Source organism: Gymnoscopelus braueri (genome assembly GCF_963280865.1).
Source record: "Gymnoscopelus braueri genome assembly, chromosome: 7".
NCBI lineage: Eukaryota > Metazoa > Chordata > Actinopteri > Myctophiformes > Myctophidae > Gymnoscopelus > Gymnoscopelus braueri.
In genome coordinates this window covers 57,836,561-57,856,501 of record NC_137608.1, presented here as the reverse complement: position 1 = coordinate 57,856,501, position 19,941 = coordinate 57,836,561, and the positions used below count along the sequence as shown (strand labels likewise).

At 40.1% G+C, this 19,941-nt stretch overlaps 1 protein-coding gene across 3 annotated transcripts in view; it reads left to right on the top strand.

Annotated features, from left to right (window-relative positions):
* The window catches only part of LOC308088083 (ras GTPase-activating protein 1-like), a 63,612-nt gene that overhangs the window by 25,146 nt on the left and 18,525 nt on the right, over positions 1 to 19,941 (top strand). For all 3 annotated transcript variants that reach the window (XM_080432431.1, XM_080432432.1, XM_080432430.1), the window contains 8 exons: positions 7,926 to 7,957; positions 8,081 to 8,133; positions 8,363 to 8,513; positions 10,773 to 10,851; positions 12,784 to 12,907; positions 15,067 to 15,223; positions 15,976 to 16,063; position 19,941. The exon at position 19,941 is cut by the window's right edge and continues 80 nt beyond it. In XM_080432431.1, the coding sequence (XP_080288557.1) occupies positions 7,926 to 7,957; positions 8,081 to 8,133; positions 8,363 to 8,513; positions 10,773 to 10,851; positions 12,784 to 12,907; positions 15,067 to 15,223; positions 15,976 to 16,063; position 19,941 (685 nt within the window). The remainder of the gene's footprint in view (positions 1 to 7,925; positions 7,958 to 8,080; positions 8,134 to 8,362; positions 8,514 to 10,772; positions 10,852 to 12,783; positions 12,908 to 15,066; positions 15,224 to 15,975; positions 16,064 to 19,940) is intronic.

Genomic DNA, 19,941 nt, shown 5'->3' with positions numbered 1-19,941 from the left:
GACATAGTTTACTGAGGTTACGTTTAGGAATAAGGTTAGGTTTAGACATAGTTTACTGAAGTTAAGGTTAGGAATAAGGTTAGGTTTAGGCATAGTTTACTGAGGTTAAGGTTAGGAATAAGGTTAGGTTTAGACATAGTTTACTGAGGTTAAGGTTAGGAATAAGGTTAGGTTTAGACATAGTTTACTGAGGTTAAGGTTAGGAATAAGGTTAGGTTTAGACATAGTTTACTGAGGTTACGTTTAGGAATAAGGTTAGGTTTAGACATAGTTTACTGAGGTTACGTTTAGGAATAAGGTTAGGTTTAGACATAGTTTACTGAAGTTAAGGTTAGGAATAAGGTTAGGTTTAGACATAGTTTACTGAGGTTAAGTTTAGGAATAAGGTTAGGTTTAGGCATAGTTTACTGAGGTTAAGGTTAGGAATAAGGTTAGGTTTAGACATAGTTTACTGAGGTTAAGGTTAGGAATAAGGTTAGGTTTAGACATAGTTTACTGAGGTTAAGGTTAGGAATAAGGTTAGGTTTAGACATAGTTTACTGAGGTTAAGGTTAGGAATAAGGTTAGGTTTAGACATAGTTTACTGAGGTTAAGGTTAGGAATAAGGTTAGGTTTAGACATAGTTTACTGAGGTTACGTTTAGGAATAAGGTTAGGTTTAGACATAGTTTACTGAGGTTACGTTTAGGAATAAGGTTAGGTTTAGACATAGTTTACTGAAGTTAAGGTTAGGAATAAGGTTAGGTTTAGACATAGTTTACTGAGGTTAAGGTTAGGAATAAGGTTAGGTTTAGACATAGTTTACTGAGGTTAAGGTTAGGAATAAGGTTAGGTTTAGACATAGTTTACTGAGGTTAAGGTTAGGAATAAGGTTAGGTTTAGACATAGTTTTACTGAGGTTAAGGTTAGGAATAAGGTTAGGTTTAGACATAGTTTACTGAGGTTAAGGTTAGGAATAAGGTTAGGTTTAGACATAGTTTACTGAGGTTAAGGTTAGGAATAAGGTTAGGTTTAGACATAGTTTACTGAGGTTAAGGTTAGGAATAAGGTTAGGTTTAGACATAGTTTACTGAGGTTAAGGTTAGGAATAAGGTTAGGTTTAGACATAGTTTACTGAGGTTAAGGTTAGGAATAAGGTTAGGTTTAGACATAGTTTACTGAGGTTACGTTTAGGAATAAGGTTAGGTTTAGACATAGTTTACTGAGGTTACGTTTAGGAATAAGGTTAGGTTTAGACATAGTTTACTGAAGTTAAGGTTAGGAATAAGGTTAGGTTTAGGCATAGTTTACTGAGGTTAAGGTTAGGAATAAGGTTAGGTTTAGACATAGTTTACTGAGGTTAAGGTTAGGAATAAGGTTAGGTTTAGACATAGTTTACTGAGGTCAAGGTTAGGAATAAGGTTAGGTTTAGACATAGTTTACTGAGGTTACGTTTAGGAATAAGGTTAGGTTTAGACATAGTTTACTGAGGTTACGTTTAGGAATAAGGTTAGGTTTAGACATAGTTTACTGAAGTTAAGGTTAGGAATAAGGTTAGGTTTAGACATAGTTTACTGAGGTTAAGTTTAGGAATAAGGTTAGGTTTAGGCATAGTTTACTGAGGTTAAGGTTAGGAATAAGGTTAGGTTTAGACATAGTTTACTGAGGTTAAGGTTAGGAATAAGGTTAGGTTTAGACATAGTTTACTGAGGTTAAGGTTAGGAATAAGGTTAGGTTTAGACATAGTTTACTGAGGTTAAGGTTAGGAATAAGGTTAGGTTTAGACATAGTTTACTGAGGTTAAGGTTAGGAATAAGGTTAGGTTTAGACATAGTTTACTGAGGTTACGTTTAGGAATAAGGTTAGGTTTAGACATAGTTTACTGAGGTTACGTTTAGGAATAAGGTTAGGTTTAGACATAGTTTACTGAAGTTAAGGTTAGGAATAAGGTTAGGTTTAGACATAGTTTACTGAGGTTAAGGTTAGGAATAAGGTTAGGTTTAGACATAGTTTACTGAGGTTAAGGTTAGGAATAAGGTTAGGTTTAGACATAGTTTACTGAGGTTAAGGTTAGGAATAAGGTTAGGTTTAGACATAGTTTACTGAGGTTAAGGTTAGGAATAAGGTTAGGTTTAGACATAGTTTACTGAGGTTAAGGTTAAGAATAAGGTTAGGTTTAGACATAGTTTACTGAGGTTAAGGTTAGGAATAAGGTTAGGTTTAGACATAGTTTACTGAGGTTAAGGTTAGGAATAAGGTTAGGTTTAGACATAGTTTACTGAGGTTAAGGTTAGGAATAAGGTTAGGTTTAGACATAGTTTACTGAGGTTAAGGTTAGGAATAAGGTTAGGTTTAGACATAGTTTACTGAGGTTAAGGTTAGGAATAAGGTTAGGTTTAGACATAGTTTACTGAGGTTAAGGTTAGGAATAAGGTTAGGTTTAGACATAGTTTACTGAGGTTACGTTTAGGAATAAGGTTAGGTTTAGACATAGTTTACTGAGGTTACGTTTAGGAATACCAGGTGAATACCGCCGTATTTGCCCCGGGGCAACTGTCTTTTGGGGTGAGCGATTTGGTATGGCTTGTGTCAACAAAGAAAAAGTCGAGGTGCGCATAGCAGAGCCACACACACACACACACACACAGACACACACACACACACAGACAGACAGACAGACAGACAGACAGACAGACAGACAGACAGACAGACAGACAGACAGACAGAGCAGAGGAAAAGTTATAAAGAGTTCTGATATATCAGCCTGATCTCACAGAATGTAGTATACATTGCACGGATCCAGTGCACGTCATTCCGTGCATAGTCGCCTAGAAAACCCGAATTTCCGTGCATATATACGGCGAGTCCCACAGTGGGCGGAACCAGTTGCAACCCGGAAAAACCCAGAAGCAGAGCAGTCCCCATAACAAAATGTATGATTCTGTGCCTATCGGTACGTAACTCAAACGGAGCTGAGTAGGCTCAACGGAACGTCGCAACGTTCGGGACGGCAACTCGTTGGCTTTAGCTCACTCGGTGGTCCTTCACGTGGCTCCAGTTCCCTTGAGAACTGAGAACTGTGTAGAATATGAAGAAAAAATTCAAACATTTTGTGATTATTAGAAGTGGAGACACATGTAAAAGTAGATGGTCGCCTAGGCAGAGCCATGAGACAGTTTTGTAGCAAGTTGGGAGAGAATTGGAGCTGATCTGAACCTCTAGGTTTTGTACAGATTTGTAAAGCGGGTCGGGCTTGAATTAGGTAGCAGGATAAGACATACAGTATACTAGAGAACAGTGCCTCCTAGTGGAGGATGTGGTGAGTGAGACACCAGGGTAAAGGTTTCATTCACTCAAAACACTAAAGAATCAAATCATCAAATAAACACATGTGAGCGAAGAACAGGCTGTAATGAACACTGTGTGACTTTAGTTTACTACATACAGGCTGTAATGAACCCTGTTTGACTTTAGTTTACTACATACAGGCTGTAATGAACACTGTTTGACTTTAGTTTACTACATACAGGCTGTAATGAACACTGTGTGACTTTAGTTTACTACATACAGGCTGTAATGAACACTGTGTGACTTTAGTTTACTACATACAGGCTGTAATGAACTCTGTTTGACTTTAGTTTACTACATACAGGCTGTAATGAACACTGTTTGACTTTAGTTTACTACATACAGGCTGTAATGAACACTGTTTGACTTTAGTTTACTACATACAGACTGTAATGAACTCTGTTTGACTTTAGTTTACTACATACAGGCTGTAATGAACTCTGTTTGACTTTAGTTTACTACATACAGGCTGTAATGAACACTGTTTGACTTTAGTTTACTACATACAGGCTGTAATGAACTCTGTTTGACTTTAGTTTACTACATACAGGCTGTAATGAACACTGTTTGACTTTAGTTTACTACATACAGGCTGTAATGAACACTGTTTGACTTTAGTTTACTACATACAGGCTGTAATGAACACTGTTTGACTTTAGTTTACTACATACAGGCTGTAATGAACTCTGTTTGACTTTAGTTTACTACATACAGGCTGTAATGAACTCTGTTTGACTTTAGTTTACTACATACAGGCTGTAATGAACTCTGTTTGACTTTAGTTTACTACATACAGGCTGTAATGAACTCTGTTTGACTTTAGTTTACTACATACAGGCTGTAATGAACACTGTTTGACTTTAGTTTACTACATACAGGCTGTAATGAACACTGTGTGACTTTAGTTTACTACATACAGGCTGTAATGAACTCTGTTTGACTTTAGTTTACTACATACAGGCTGTAATGAACACTGTTTGACTTTAGTTTACTACATACAGGCTGTAATGAACACTGTGTGACTTTAGTTTACTACATACAGGCTGTAATGAACTCTGTTTGACTTTAGTTTACTACATACAGGCTGTAATGAACTCTGTTTGACTTTAGTTTACTACATACAGGCTGTAATGAACTCTGTTTGACTTTAGTTTACTACATACAGACTGTAATGAACTCTGTTTGACTTTAGTTTACTACATACAGGCTGTAATGAACTCTGTTTGACTTTAGTTTACTACATACAGGCTGTAATGAACTCTGTTTGACTTTAGTTTACTACATACAGGCTGTAATGAACTCTGTTTGACTTTAGTTTACTACATACAGGCTGTAATGAACACTGTGTGACTTTAGTTTACTACATACAGGCTGTAATGAACACTGTTTGACTTTAGTTTACTACATACAGGCTGTAATGAACTCTGTTTGACTTTAGTTTACTACATACAGGCTGTAATGAACTCTGTTTGACTTTAGTTTACTACATACAGACTGTAATGAACACTGTTTGACTTTAGTTTACTACATACAGGCTGTAATGAACTCTGTTTGACTTTAGTTTACTACATACAGGCTGTAATGAACACTGTTTGACTTTAGTTTACTACATACAGGCTGTAATGAACACTGTGTGACTTTAGTTTACTACATACAGGCTGTAATGAACACTGTGTGACTTTAGTTTACTACATACAGGCTGTAATGAACACTGTTTGACTTTAGTTTACTACATACAGACTGTAATGAACACTGTTTGACTTTAGTTTACTACATACAGGCTGTAATGAACACTGTGTGACTTTAGTTTACTACATACAGGCTGTAATGAACACTGTTTGACTTTAGTTTACTACATACAGGCTGTAATGAACACTGTTTGACTTTAGTTTACTACATACAGGCTGTAATGAACACTGTTTGACTTTAGTTTACTACATACAGGCTGTAATGAACACTGTTTGACTTTAGTTTACTACATACAGGCTGTAATGAACTCTGTTTGACTTTAGTTTACTACATACAGGCTGTAATGAACTCTGTTTGACTTTAGTTTACTACATACAGGCTGTAATGAACACTGTTTGACTTTAGTTTACTACATACAGGCTGTAATGAACACTGTGTGACTTTAGTTTACTACATACAGGCTGTAATGAACTCTGTTTGACTTTAGTTTACTACATACAGGCTGTAATGAACACTGTGTGACTTTAGTTTACTACATACAGGCTGTAATGAACACTGTGTGACTTTAGTTTACTACATACAGGCTGTAATGAACTCTGTTTGACTTTAGTTTACTACATACAGGCTGTAATGAACTCTGTTTGACTTTAGTTTACTACATACAGGCTGTAATGAACTCTGTTTGACTTTAGTTTACTACATACAGGCTGTAATGAACTCTGTTTGACTTTAGTTTACTACATACAGGCTGTAATGAACTCTGTTTGACTTTAGTTTACTACATACAGGCTGTAATGAACTCTGTTTGACTTTAGTTTACTACATACAGGCTGTAATGAACTCTGTTTGACTTTAGTTTACTACATACAGGCTGTAATGAACACTGTGTGACTTTAGTTTACTACATACAGGCTGTAATGAACACTGTTTGACTTTAGTTTACTACATACAGGCTGTAATGAACACTGTTTGACTTTAGTTTACTACATACAGGCTGTAATGAACACTGTTTGACTTTAGTTTACTACATACAGGCTGTAATGAACTCTGTTTGACTTTAGTTTACTACATACAGGCTGTAATGAACACTGTTTGACTTTAGTTTACTACATACAGGCTGTAATGAACACTGTTTGACTTTAGTTTACTACATACAGGCTGTAATGAACTCTGTTTGACTTTAGTTTACTACATACAGGCTGTAATGAACACTGTTTGACTTTAGTTTACTACATACAGGCTGTAATGAACACTGTGTGACTTTAGTTTACTACATACAGGCTGTAATGAACACTGTGTGACTTTAGTTTACTACATACAGGCTGTAATGAACACTGTTTGACTTTAGTTTACTACATACAGGCTGTAATGAACACTGTTTGACTTTAGTTTACTACATACAGGCTGTAATGAACACTGTGTGACTTTAGTTTACTACATACAGGCTGTAATGAACACTGTTTGACTTTAGTTTACTACATACAGGCTGTAATGAACACTGTGTGACTTTAGTTTACTACGTACAGGCTGTAATGAACACTGTGTGACTTTAGTTTACTACATACAGGCTGTAATGAACACTGTGTGACTTTAGTTTACTACATACAGGCTGTAATGAACTCTGTTTGACTTTAGTTTACTACATACAGGCTGTAATGAACACTGTGTGACTTTAGTTTACTACATACAGGCTGTAATGAACACTGTGTGACTTTAGTTTACTACATACAGGCTGTAATGAACACTGTGTGACTTTAGTTTACTACATACAGGCTGTAATGAACACTGTGTGACTTTAGTTTACTACATACAGACTGTAATGAACACTGTTTGACTTTAGTTTACTACATTCAGGCTGTAATGAACACTGTGTGACTTTAGTTTACTACATACAGGCTGTAATGAACACTGTTTGACTTTAGTTTACTACATACAGGCTGTAATGAACTCTGTTTGACTTTAGTTTACTACATACAGGCTGTAATGAACACTGTTTGACTTTAGTTTACTACATACAGGCTGTAATGAACACTGTGTGACTTTAGTTTACTACATACAGGCTGTAATGAACACTGTTTGACTTTAGTTTACTACATACAGGCTGTAATGAACTATGTTTGACTTTAGTTTACTACATACAGACTGTAATGAACTCTGTTTGACTTTAGTTTACTACATACAGACTGTAATGAACTCTGTTTGACTTTAGTTTACTACATACAGGCTGTAATGAACACTGTGTGACTTTAGTTTACTACATACAGGCTGTAATGAACTCTGTTTGACTTTAGTTTACTACATACAGGCTGTTATGAACTCTGTTTGACTTTAGTTTACTACATACAGGCTGTAATGAACACTGTGTGACTTTAGTTTACTACATACAGGCTGTAATGAACACTGTTTGACTTTAGTTTACTACATACAGGCTGTAATGAACACTGTTTGACTTTAGTTTACTACATACAGGCTGTAATGAACACTGTTTGACTTTAGTTTACTACATACAGGCTGTAATGAACACTGTGTGACTTTAGTTTACTACATACAGACTGTAATGAACACTGTGTGACTTTAGTTTACTACATACAGGCTGTAATGAACACTGTTTGACTTTAGTTTACTACATACAGGCTGTAATGAACACTGTGTGACTTTAGTTTACTACATACAGGCTGTAATGAACACTGTGTGACTTTAGTTTACTACATACAGGCTGTAATGAACACTGTGTGACTTTAGTTTACTACATACAGGCTGTAATGAACACTGTTTGACTTTAGTTTACTACATACAGGCTGTAATGAACACTGTTTGACTTTAGTTTACTACATACAGGCTGTAATGAACACTGTTTGACTTTAGTTTCTTCATAATGAACGTTGTAATAAAGTTGATGGTGTTTTTCAGGGGCGGGAAGAGGATCCACATGAAGGCAAAGTGTAAGTTCAAACTTTATATTAAACTGTCTATGAGGCAATAACTGATTAATATGTCATACTATAATGTGTGATGTGATGATAAATACATTGTATAAAGTGTCATTAATGTGTGATGTGATGCAGCTGGTACCATGGAAAGATCAGCAAGCAGGAAGCCTACACACTGCTGATGACAGGTAACATGTGACCCCTTCACATCTGTATTATACATTATATTTAAAACATAATCAGTTGATCACTGTAGCTTTAACAACCCTCCCTCTCTCTATGAACTATTTCACTTCATCTCTCTCTCTCTCTCTCTGTCTGTCTGTCTGTCTGTCTGTCTGTCTGTCTGTCTGTCTGTCTGTCTGTCTGTGTCTCTCTGTCTCTCTCTCTGTCTCTCTCTCTCCATGTGTGTGTCAGTTGGTCAGGTGTGTAGTTTCCTTGTGCGTCCGTCAGACAACACTCCAGGAGACTACTCTCTCTTCTTTCGTACCAATGAAAACATCCAAAGGTTTAAAATCTGTCCGACCCCCAACAACCAGTACATGATGGGTGGAAGGTACTATAACAGGTCAGTTATAGTTATTATTATTATTATTATTGTTATTGTTATAACAACCAGTACATGATAATGCTGTGGTGACGTCAACTCGGACTGCGAGGAACCTGGGTGTGACCCTGGACGACAGACAGTCGTTCTCTGCGAACATGGCATCAGTGACACAATCCTGCAGATTCCTCCTCTACAACATCAGGAGGATTCGTCCCTTCCTCACGGAGAAGGCAGCCCAGGTGCTCATCCAGGCTCTTGTCATCTCCCGCCTGGACTACTGCAACTCCCTCCTTGCTGGTGCTCCGGCATCTGCCATCAGACCTCTGGAGCTTGTTCAGAAAGCTGCGGCTTGTCTGGTGTTCAACCGCCCCAAGTTCTCCCACACAACCATCCTTCTCTGTTCTCTACACTGGCTCTCCGTAGCGGCTCACATCCAGTTTAAAACCCTGGTGCTAGCCTATAGGGCAGTGAAAGGAACAGCTCCTTCTTACCTCCAGGCTATGGTCAATGCTTACACCCCTGCCCGACCACTTCGTTCTGCCGCCTCTGGGTGACTGACGGCCTCGTCACTCAGTGGTCCTTCTGGACGATCTACACGGTCACGACTATTTTCTGTTCTGGCCCCACAGTGGTGGAATGAACTTCCCACTGATGTCAGGACAGCAGAGTCACTGATGTCAGGACAGCAGAGACACTGATGTCAGGACAGCAGAGACACTGATGTCAGGACAGCAGAGTCACTGATGTCAGGACAGCAGAGTCACTGATGTCAGGACAGCAGAGACACTGATGTCAGGACAGCAGAGACACTGATGTCAGGACAGAGTCACTGATGTCAGGACAGCAGAGTCACTGATGTCAGGACATCAGAGACACTGATGTCAGGACAGCAGTCACTGATGTCAGGACAGCAGTCACTGATGTCAGGACAGCAGAGACACTGATGTCAGGACATCAGAGACACTGATGTCAGGACATCAGAGACACTGATGTCAGGACAGAGTCACTGATGTCAGGACAGAGTCACTGATGTCAGGACAGCAGAGACACTGATGTCAGGACAGCAGAGTCACTGATGTCAGGACATCAGAGACACTGATGTCAGGACATCAGAGACACTGATGTCAGGACAGAGTCACTGATGTCAGGACAGAGTCACTGATGTCAGGACAGAGTCACTGATGTCAGGACAGCAGAGACACTGATGTCAGGACAGCAGAGACACTGATGTCAGGACAGCAGAGACACTGATGTCAGGACAGCAGAGACACTGATGTCAGGACAGCAGAGACACTGATGTCAGGACAGCAGAGACACTGATGTCAGGACAGCAGAGACACTGATGTCAGGACAGCAGAGACACTGATGTCAGGACAGCAGAGTCACTGATGTCAGGACAGCAGAGTCACTGATGTCAGGACAGCAGAGACACTGATGTCAGGACAGCAGAGTCACTGATGTCAGGACAGCAGAGACACTGATGTCAGGACAGCAGAGTCACTGATGTCAGGACAGCAGAGACACTGATGTCAGGACAGCAGAGTCACTGATGTCAGGACAGCAGAGACACTGATGTCAGGACAGCAGAGTCACTGATGTCAGGACAGCAGAGACACTGATGTCAGGACAGCAGAGTCACTGATGTCAGGACAGCAGAGACACTGATGTCAGGACAGCAGAGACACTGATGTCAGGACAGCAGAGTCACTGCCCATCTTTCACCGCAGGCTGAAAACCCACCTCTTCAGGAAACACTACCCTTCGTCTTTGCCTTGCCTACTTGTTGTCAATTATTTGTACGAGCTCTTGTCTTATTGTTTTATTGGATCTTGTTTATTTGATACACGTATTTGTTTTATCTCCTGCTCATTTGATTTTCCTATGTGTCTCATCTGTTTAAGACAGTAGGTAACTGATATATGGCACTTTTACCTTAGCACTAGGTATACTCTTAGTTGCTTGTTTTAGAAGAGAATGCACTTCAGACTTCTGCTGATTAGTAGTTTTCTTGCCTACCTTATTGTAAGTCTCTTTGGATAAAAGTGTCTTATAGTTATTATTATTGTAATGAGTTGTACCCGTCTGTCTGTCTGTGTTGATGACATCATTGTAATGACTTGTACCTGTCTGTATCTCTATCTGTCTGTCTGTCTGTGTTGATGACATCATTGTAATGACTTGTACCTGTCTGTATCTCTACCTGTCTGTCTGTCAGTGTTGATGACATCATTGTAATGACTTGTACCTGTCTGTATCTCTACCTGTCTGTCTGATCAGTGTTGATGACATCGTCGACCACTATAAGAAAGAGCAGATCGTGGAGGGATACAACCTGAAGGATGCTGTTTCAGTTCAGGTAAGAAGAATAATGAATAGTAAATAATACTTGTAATTAGAATTTTATATATATATATATATATATATATATATATATATATATATATATATATATATATATATATATATATATATATATATATATATATATATATATATATATATATATATATATATACCGGTATATATTTACAAAAAGTTCAGAAACTTAACTTCGGTGGATTATTTCTCCCCTTCAGTAAGACCAATAGGTTTTGTGTTTTATATCATTTTTATGGTTGATTAGTTCCTTTATAGCCTGAGGCTACGAGCTCAATCCATGGTCTTGAAGGGCGGACCCAAACACAGCCGCCTGGATTTGTGCGTGGCTTCCTATTGCTTCACCAATCTATGTCCCCGCCTCCCCTCCCCTCCCCCCCTCGGCCTGTGCACGGAGCACGCTGACGTCACCAAATTTAGAGCGACGCCCCTCTGCACTCTGATTGGTTAGGAGATAACAAGGTCCAAGACCATCGTTCTTGCATCGCTCCCCCAGGCTTTTTTTCTTTTGTAACAAAAAAAAAAGCCTGGGTTTCCGAGGCTAGTTCCTTTACAACGAGGTACAGCTTGTAAGGATCAGGCATTCGTGGAATAAGTAGCACAGCTAAACGTGTGGGTAGCGCCTCCAAAAATGCTTCTTTTGGTAATGGCTCTCATTTTGAGGGACCTGCCAGCACACACCTGCTGTGTGACTGACACACAGCTGCTGAGAGGTGTGTGTCAGACACAGGTGTGTGACTGACACACACCTGTAATATCTCAGGGCCGCTGTCTGTCCCCCAGACCAGGAGGTCTGGGGCCGCCCGCTGTAAATGATGTTTCTCCGCTTGGATATCCTTCAATAAATAGTCAACGCTTCACCCTGACTGGATATTAATATGTTCCATTATAGTCTAAGTCCACAAACAGAGTTAAGAGACGGTAGCATGCTACATACTGGAGTTGTGGCTCTTTAAATCCCAGCCAATAGGAAGACGGAGGGGGGGCAGGGCTTCAACAACTATAGTCAAATGGGAAAGTCCCATTGTGAACTCCTGTCACGCAGAGGGCCGTAGTTGACACTCTGTATGTCTCTGTGCTTTGGTTGTCACATCGTGTGAAAGAAGACGAGCATGGCTACATCATGGCCAAAAAACAGGTGTGTAAAGTGAATATTTTGGCCGTGAGGACGATTTTGTTTTGGAATATTTCCTGGACTATTTCAGCTCTGGCTCCTCTCTGCTTGCTCGTCTGACCCACTCTAGATTCAAGCGTTGGCTTAAAAGACCCAAACTTTGAACTGTGATTGCAGAAAAAAACGTGTGACGTATTTGAGTACCGTTTGAACCACGATAAAGTCCCTGTTCTTGTGTGCTGTTACACGTTTAAATCATGTTTCTACCTAACAGTACGCCAGAGTAATGTGGCTCCAAAGTCAGGTTATTGTTTCTGTTCGGGCCCATTGAAAGTCAATGGCGTTTTTTGGTGTAGTTTCTTGCGTATCACGTTGCCGTGGTAACGCGTAATGGGAAGAAATTGAATAGCACACACGTCCCGGCCGAGTCGCACGTTTTTATGTATATATTGCAGGTTTTTCTTTTAACCGTGGGCGAATTTATGCGCAGAACATCGCGGGAAGAATACATATTAAGTATGGACGATTATAATAAGTGTTTTGCCATTCTCATTTTAGCATCAGGAGCAGGTGATCTGTTTGTTTCTAAAGGTTTTTAATGTATTTATTTCAGCATCAGGAGCAGGTGATCTGTTTGTTTCTAAAGGTTTTTAATGTTTTCTCATTTAATGTATGAAATGTGTTTCAGCATCAGGAGCAGGTGATCTGTTTGTTTCTAAAGGTTTTTAATGTATTTATTTTAGCATCAGGAGCAGGTGATCTGTTTGTTTCTAAAGGTTTTTAATGTATTTATTTTAGCATCAGGAGCAGGTGATCTCTGACATCGTGGACGGGAAGGAGATCTACAACACTATCAGACGGAAGACTAAGGACGCTTTCTACAAAAACATCGTCAAAAAAGGCTACATCCTGTTTAATAAAGGTATTATTATTATTATTATAATGTGTAGTCAGTGGTCTCCATGGCTTCTAGAATGCAGTGGTTCTCAAAGTGGGGTCCAGGGACCCCCAGGGGTCCTTGAGGGCATTCCATGGGGTCCCAAGCAAAACGAGGAACAATTTAAACCTAAGGATTAATGTACTATTCATATCATCATGATATAACGTGACCATGACTCCTGTATTACCTTAATATAACGTGATGTCTCCTGTTCTGCCCTTACAGTACGTATAGTATAGAGTCTGTGTGGCTTGGCAGACAGCTTACAAAGTGGGTTTAGGTTCTTTACTGAGGGGCATGGTTTAGGTTCTTTACTGAGGGGCATGGTTTAGGTTCTTTACTGAGGGGCATGGTTTAGGTTCTTTACTGAGGGGCATGGTTTAGGTTCTTTACTGAGGGGCATGGTTTAGGTTCTTTACTGAGGGGCATGGTTTAGGTTCTTTACTGAGGGGCATGGTTTAGGTTCTTTACTGAGGGGCATGGTTTAGGTTCTTTACTGAGGGGCATGGTTTAGGTTCTTTACTGAGGGGCATGGTTTAGGTTCTTTACTGAGGGGCATGGTTTAGGTTCTTTACTGAGGGGCATGGTTTAGGTTCTTTACTGAGGGGCATGGTTTAGGTTCTTTACTGAGGGGCATGGTTTAGGTTCTTTACTGAGGGGCATGGTTTAGGTTCTTTACTGAGGGGCATGGTTTAGGTTCTTTACTGAGGGGCATGGTTTAGGTTCTTTACTGAGGGGCATGGTTTAGGTTCTTTACTGAGGGGCATCGTTTAGGTTCTTTACTGAGGGGCATGGTTTAGGTTCTTTACTGAGGGGCATCGTTTAGGTTCTTTACTGAGGGGCATGGTTTAGGTTCTTTACTGAGGGGCATGGTTTAGGTTCTTTACTGAGGGGCATGGTTTAGGTTCTTTACTGAGGGGCATGGTTTAGGTTCTTTACTGAGGGGCATGGTTTAGGTTCTTTACTGAGGGGCATGGATTAGGTTCTTTACTGAGGGGCATGGTTTAGGTTCTTTACTGAGGGGCATGGTTTAGGTTCTTTACTGAGGGGCATGGTTTAGGTTCTTTACTGAGGGGCATGGTTTAGGTTCTTTACTGAGGGGCATGGTTTAGGTTCTTTACTGAGGGGCATGGTTTAGGTTCTTTACTGAGGGGCATGGTTTAGGTTCTTTACTGAGGGGCATGGTTTAGGTTCTTTACTGAGGGGCATGGTTTAGGTTCTTTACTGAGGGGCATGGTTTAGGTTCTTTACTGAGGGGCATGGTTTAGGTTCTTTACTGAGGGTCACTTAAATTGTAAAACTGAAAATACAGAAAATAGAAAACACAAACATTTGTGTCATAATTCAGAAACATACTCAACTCAATACAAGTTTGCAAAGTGATCACATGTTGTTGTAGCTGGACTATAGTTACATTCAAAGATTGCATTTACACAAACATGTTAGGACAGATCTTAACAAACATAAAAACATAAGCTTTAAGAGCCATATCTATAACAAACACAAACTTACAGACTTATCTTGTCCAAGGCCTGATAGAAAGGATTCACTCAACATGCAGAGTGGCTGGTTTGCACTGAACTAGCCTCCATCTACAGGCTTTTATTGTTTAGTTTTGCTAAAAAATAAAAGCCTGGACCAGCGCGTCGGTGTACCCGGTATAGGAAGTGTTTCATTTCCCCAACCAACCAGAGTGCAGTGGGCGTCGCTCGTAATGTTGTGTTGACGGGGCGGGGGCTGACGGACAGATCGGTGAACCAATGGGATCACACGCATTCTCTCGCCGGAGATGTTAAACCCGCCCCTCTAGGCACGAAAGCAGGAGGGCTGGTGCAGCTGATCCCCTAATTAACTCACCTGGTGAGCCTGACCAGGCGTAGAGGATTACTAATTTACCTAAGGTACATACCACACACAATATACATACAAGGCCTCAAGGTGGCAGTATATTACACATTAACTTCATATGATACATCCTCTCTCCTCCAGGCAAAGGGTTAGAATAAGGTATACATAAGGTAGATATATATAAGTTATACATAAGGTAGATATATATAAGGTATACATAAGGTAGATATATATAAGGTATATATAAAGGTAGACAGTATTAACTTCATATGAATACATCCTCTCTCCTCCAGGCAAAGGCAAACGATGGAAGAACCTGTACTTCATCCTGGAGGGAAACGATGCTCAGCTCATTTACTTTGAGAGTGAGAAGAGAGCTACCAAACCTAAAGGCCTCATCGACCTGTCTGTGTGTTCTGTGTACGGAGTCCATGACAGTCTGTTTGGCAGGTATGTCTGTGAGCTCTGTTTATACAGTCTATGACTCTCTGTTAGCTCTGTTTATAGAGTCTATGACTCTCTGTTTGGCAGGTAGGTCTGTGAGCTCTGTTTATAGAGTCTATGACTCTCTGTTAGCTCTGTTTATAGAGTCTATGACTCTCTGTTTGGCAGGTAGGTCTGTGAGCTCTGTTTATAGAGTCTATGACTCTCTGTTAGCTCTGTTTATACAGTCTATGACTCTCTGTTAACTCTGTTTATAGAGTCTATGACTCTCTGTTTGGCAGGTAGGTCTGTTAGCTCTGTTTATAGAGTCTATGACAGTCTGTTAGCTCTGTTTATAGAGTCTATGACAGTCTGTTAGCTCTGTTTATAGAGTCTATGACTCTGTTTAACAGGTAGGTCTGCTTTGTTTATAGAGTCTTTGACAGTCTGTTAGCTCTGTTTATAGTCTGTTAACTCTGTTTATAGAGGTCTGTTAGCTCTGTTTATAGAGTCTCTGACAGTCAGGCAGGTGAGATAAGGGTTAATTGTGACAGTAATTATTTTAATGTAGTCGTAGTCATAGTCCTTTGAATACAATTCCATTTAGTTTTAGTCTAGTTTTAGTTACTAATAATGGAGTGACTAAATCTACAGTTGATTTAGTCACCATCTTATTTTGTTGGGCTGTGATGATGCCTGATCTATACCTGACTGTAAGTAAATATATGATCATAATCATATCATATAATAATAATATCATGTTTCTGTTTGTATTTCAGGCCAAACTGTTTCCAGGTGGTGGTCCAACACTTCAGTGAGGAACAGTACATCTTCTACTTTGCAGGAGAGACTCCTGAACAAGCTCAGGTATGATTGGCTCTCAGGACTGTCTGTCTGTTTCTGTAGCACTGATTGGCTGAACAGGTCCTGAAAGAAAGATAGTGTTTATTCATAAAGCTGAATTCCATTCCCCAAAGCTCGGTCACTCGCTCACTCTCCTCGCTTCCTCCACTCGCGCCTAAGCCCCGCCCCTGCGAGGAGCCGAGGATTATTTGCGAGGACGGAGTGGTCGAGCGGTTGCCGTCAAAGGATCGGACTGCACTGGGTCCGTCATTTCAAAGCGACGGCAAATTCCGCGATCACTTATGACGTCTCAAACAGCTGGACCAGAGCCGTGGATGAAAATAAACATGCATAGAATAATATGCAGGTATAGAATAATACAGAATATAAGAATAGACAACTCATCAATGTGGATGGCCACATTGTTATCTTTATAGTTAACATTTTATGCAAAGCCATTTATTCCTGAAATAGTGAACGAAGCGCCAGGATGAGCAAACTTACATTTATGAATTAAATCCTGACCCGTCCCTCTTTTTGCTCGTACAGTCCCCAGACCCCCCACCCCCCGCAGCAGTCCCGCACGGCACTGCTGCTTATAACAGCCACCGTATATTACAGAGCATGTCTGACTCTGAATTACATCATTCATGCAGGGTGGCCATACGTCCTCTTTTACCCGGACATATCCTCTTTTGGGGGGGCTGTCTGGGGGGGTTTTATAAAATCCTTCAAATGTCCGGGGGTTTGAGAGTTTGGGTGATATCCTCCCCACTTCTGGGACGAAGAAAAAAGAAAAAAACTCAGACGATTTTGTGATTTTGCTTGATATTGTTTGATAGCGAAATAAATCATGACTGATAGACATGAAAGAAGACCCTTCACAGCTAATAGAGAATTAAGATTTTTAAGATTCGGTTCAGAATTGAATGAGTACGGCTATAGTTAAAGCGTAAAGTGTCCTCTCCTATATTCAGTCTATATATAAATACAATACATTATTTTAAACATAATCTTTGTCACAGTAATTTATAGTAGTCCATGCACTGCATTGAGGCATGACGCAAGGAGAGAAATGAACTATCAGCTTTAGACAGAATAAGTGCACAATATATTACAATGTATATAATTGTATTATACTTTATATCATACAACGCCATAAAGCCAGTGGCTTGTTGCGTCTTTTCTGTTAATTTACAGTGTGTGTGTGTGTGTGTGTGTGTGTGTGTGTGTGTGTGTGTGTGATGCGCAATGAGTGTTCGGCGGGGGCGAAGCGGGGGGGGGGCAGCCGGTGTTTTCGGCATGGTTTTGGGTTTCAAGCATTGTTTGTGTGGCCACATGTGGAGGAGGACCATGTATACGTCACGGGAGAAGGGAAAAAACAAAAACAACGTGTACACGTGATGCGGAAGTCTGCCGCGGAGGAGCACACACACACACACACACACACACAGTGTAAATTAACAGAAAAGACGCAACAAGCCACTGGCTTTAAGTTTAAGTTTGAGTCCACCAGGAGGACGTAGAGCCTTCGTCCTACTCCTCCCGGCAAACACATATAATACCCCCCCCCCCCCCCCCCCGAACAGAAAAACAAAAATAAAGAATAGTTTTAGAATTTCTTTTATTTTGTTTTTGATAAAAAAAGAAGACGTTTCTAAAGGTTTTTGGCAGTAGTTTTTGGCCTCACCGGCTATTCGGCTCCTCCCGACTCCAACACCGACCGGCGTCTCGTACACCACCGCAGCTCTCGAATACCCACGGCAGCAACCGCACGTTCCTCTTCCACTGGGCTCGATCGTTCTTTCTTGGTTGTAGGCTGCAGTTTACTGTCACGTTTAAACTTTGTTAGGTAAACGGCATAAACTGGCGCCTCAGAGATCTCCGCGTTTCCACCCGTTCACGGGTTCACGGGTTGTTTGTTCGATTCCCTCTGGTACACGGGTTGTTTGTTCGATTCCCCCTCCCCCCGTGCCACACCTCTATTTGTAAAGTCGGGTGGCTCCAATGTTCCAATCACCCACAGCACTCAGCCCCATTACCCCTCAAGTGAATAGGAAATGTCCATATATCTCACAGTGTCCAACATGTCACATATCACTCTTATATAATAACATGCATAAACTTAGATCAGATGTTACATATCACTCAGACATAATAACACCCCTAGATCAAGCAGATAAATATAATAAATATAATGTGCATTTGTCACACATGTTTGAAAGTACTGTTATTGGAAAATATGCTTATAAGAAACCTATGAAATTCCCCCAACAAACACACACGTATTATTCAGTCTTATGCTAGATGTGCTCCTGTTTCTGCTCAACATTGTAACAGGTCCTTTTATTTATACGGTATATATTTTACCACTATAGACTATAATGTATTTAGCATGAATGTTATGTTTAGCAAAATGTCATGATTCCCAAATCATACCCCATCAACCAAGACAGTTAATAATGGAAAATTATATTATTGAGCATTGGAACAAAACAATTATTACATTTTTCAAATGTCCATAATGATTTCACGTTAGTCTTTTTCGGGACAGAATCTAGTTGTATAAACAATATAACATTGTAGCGAACACAGCAGCTACAGTAGGTGAGGGCAGCCCCAGCTAAACAACAGGCCGCTCGACGTTCGTATGGAAGTATTTCACTGAAGATGTGGCCAAAACAACAGTGGAGTAACTAGGCTAGGAGCTTAGCATTGTTAGCTCGCCGCCAAGCGTCATGGCAGAACGTACATCTGGTGTGTTTGCATTTCTCCATTTACAACTCGTACATCTACATAAACGTTCATATTTCAAATATAAAGTGCTTATCTCATGGCCACGGGTGTTATAATTATGTACGGGCCCTCATAAGTACCCGTATCTTCCGTATTGTTCAATAAAAAGCCTTTTGATCCGATTGATGGCCATATCCGTTTTTTTTTCCAACTACGCGGCCGTATCGGTTGGGGGGTGTATTGCGCTCCTGATACGTTATAACTCTATGAGAAAATGGCCGCCGATCGGATTAAAATGCTTTTTATTGAACAATATGGAAGATACGGGTACTTAGACCCACCCGAAGTGAATGGTAACATCCGTGGTCATGAGGTAAGCACTTTATATCTGAAATCTGAACGTTTATGTAGATGTACGGGTTGTAAATGGAGAGTGCAAACACCAGGTTGGAGTTAATCCAGGACCTATAGCTGGTGCGTGTCTTTATCATTAGTAGGTAAACCTCGACTATAGTCGACTACCAGTGGGTCAAATTTAGTGGTGGAAGAAGCACTTGGTGGTAGCAATACCACAATATAAAAAGTAAAAGGCCTGTGCTAAAAATGTTACGTTCAAGCAAAGTAAAAGTACAAAAGTATTGGCATCAAAATATACTTAAAGTACCTAAAGTAAAAGTACTCAAATGTTTGAAAATAGCTGATCTACAAGCTCACAACACGTTGCAATGCGCATTGTGAGCTTGTAGAGCGGCTATTTTCAAATAGCCTATGTATAAAATACCCCAAAAAATGTACTTAAGTACAGTACTTGAGTAAATGTACTTACTTTCCACAGTAAAAATCCGAAAATGGGGGAGTGATTAGAGGAGTGGCTAGGTTGAATAAATTACCCATTGTTCACGCCCATTACCTGGAGCTGAGAGGTGCTAGAAAGTGGAAATTCTTTAGAAGGGATTATCTCAGTTTGGACTATTATAGATGACAAGATTCAAATGTGTTCCAATTTCAATGAATGATACATCATATGAAAGCTTATATTCTGTACTTCAACAATCTGTAATAAAATTAAAAATGCCCCGTTGCTGCCTAAAGCACTGTACCCGCTCACTAATGTCTTCTTCTGTGGTGTGAAAAAACTCACCCAGCATGCTCTTGTGTTGTACAGG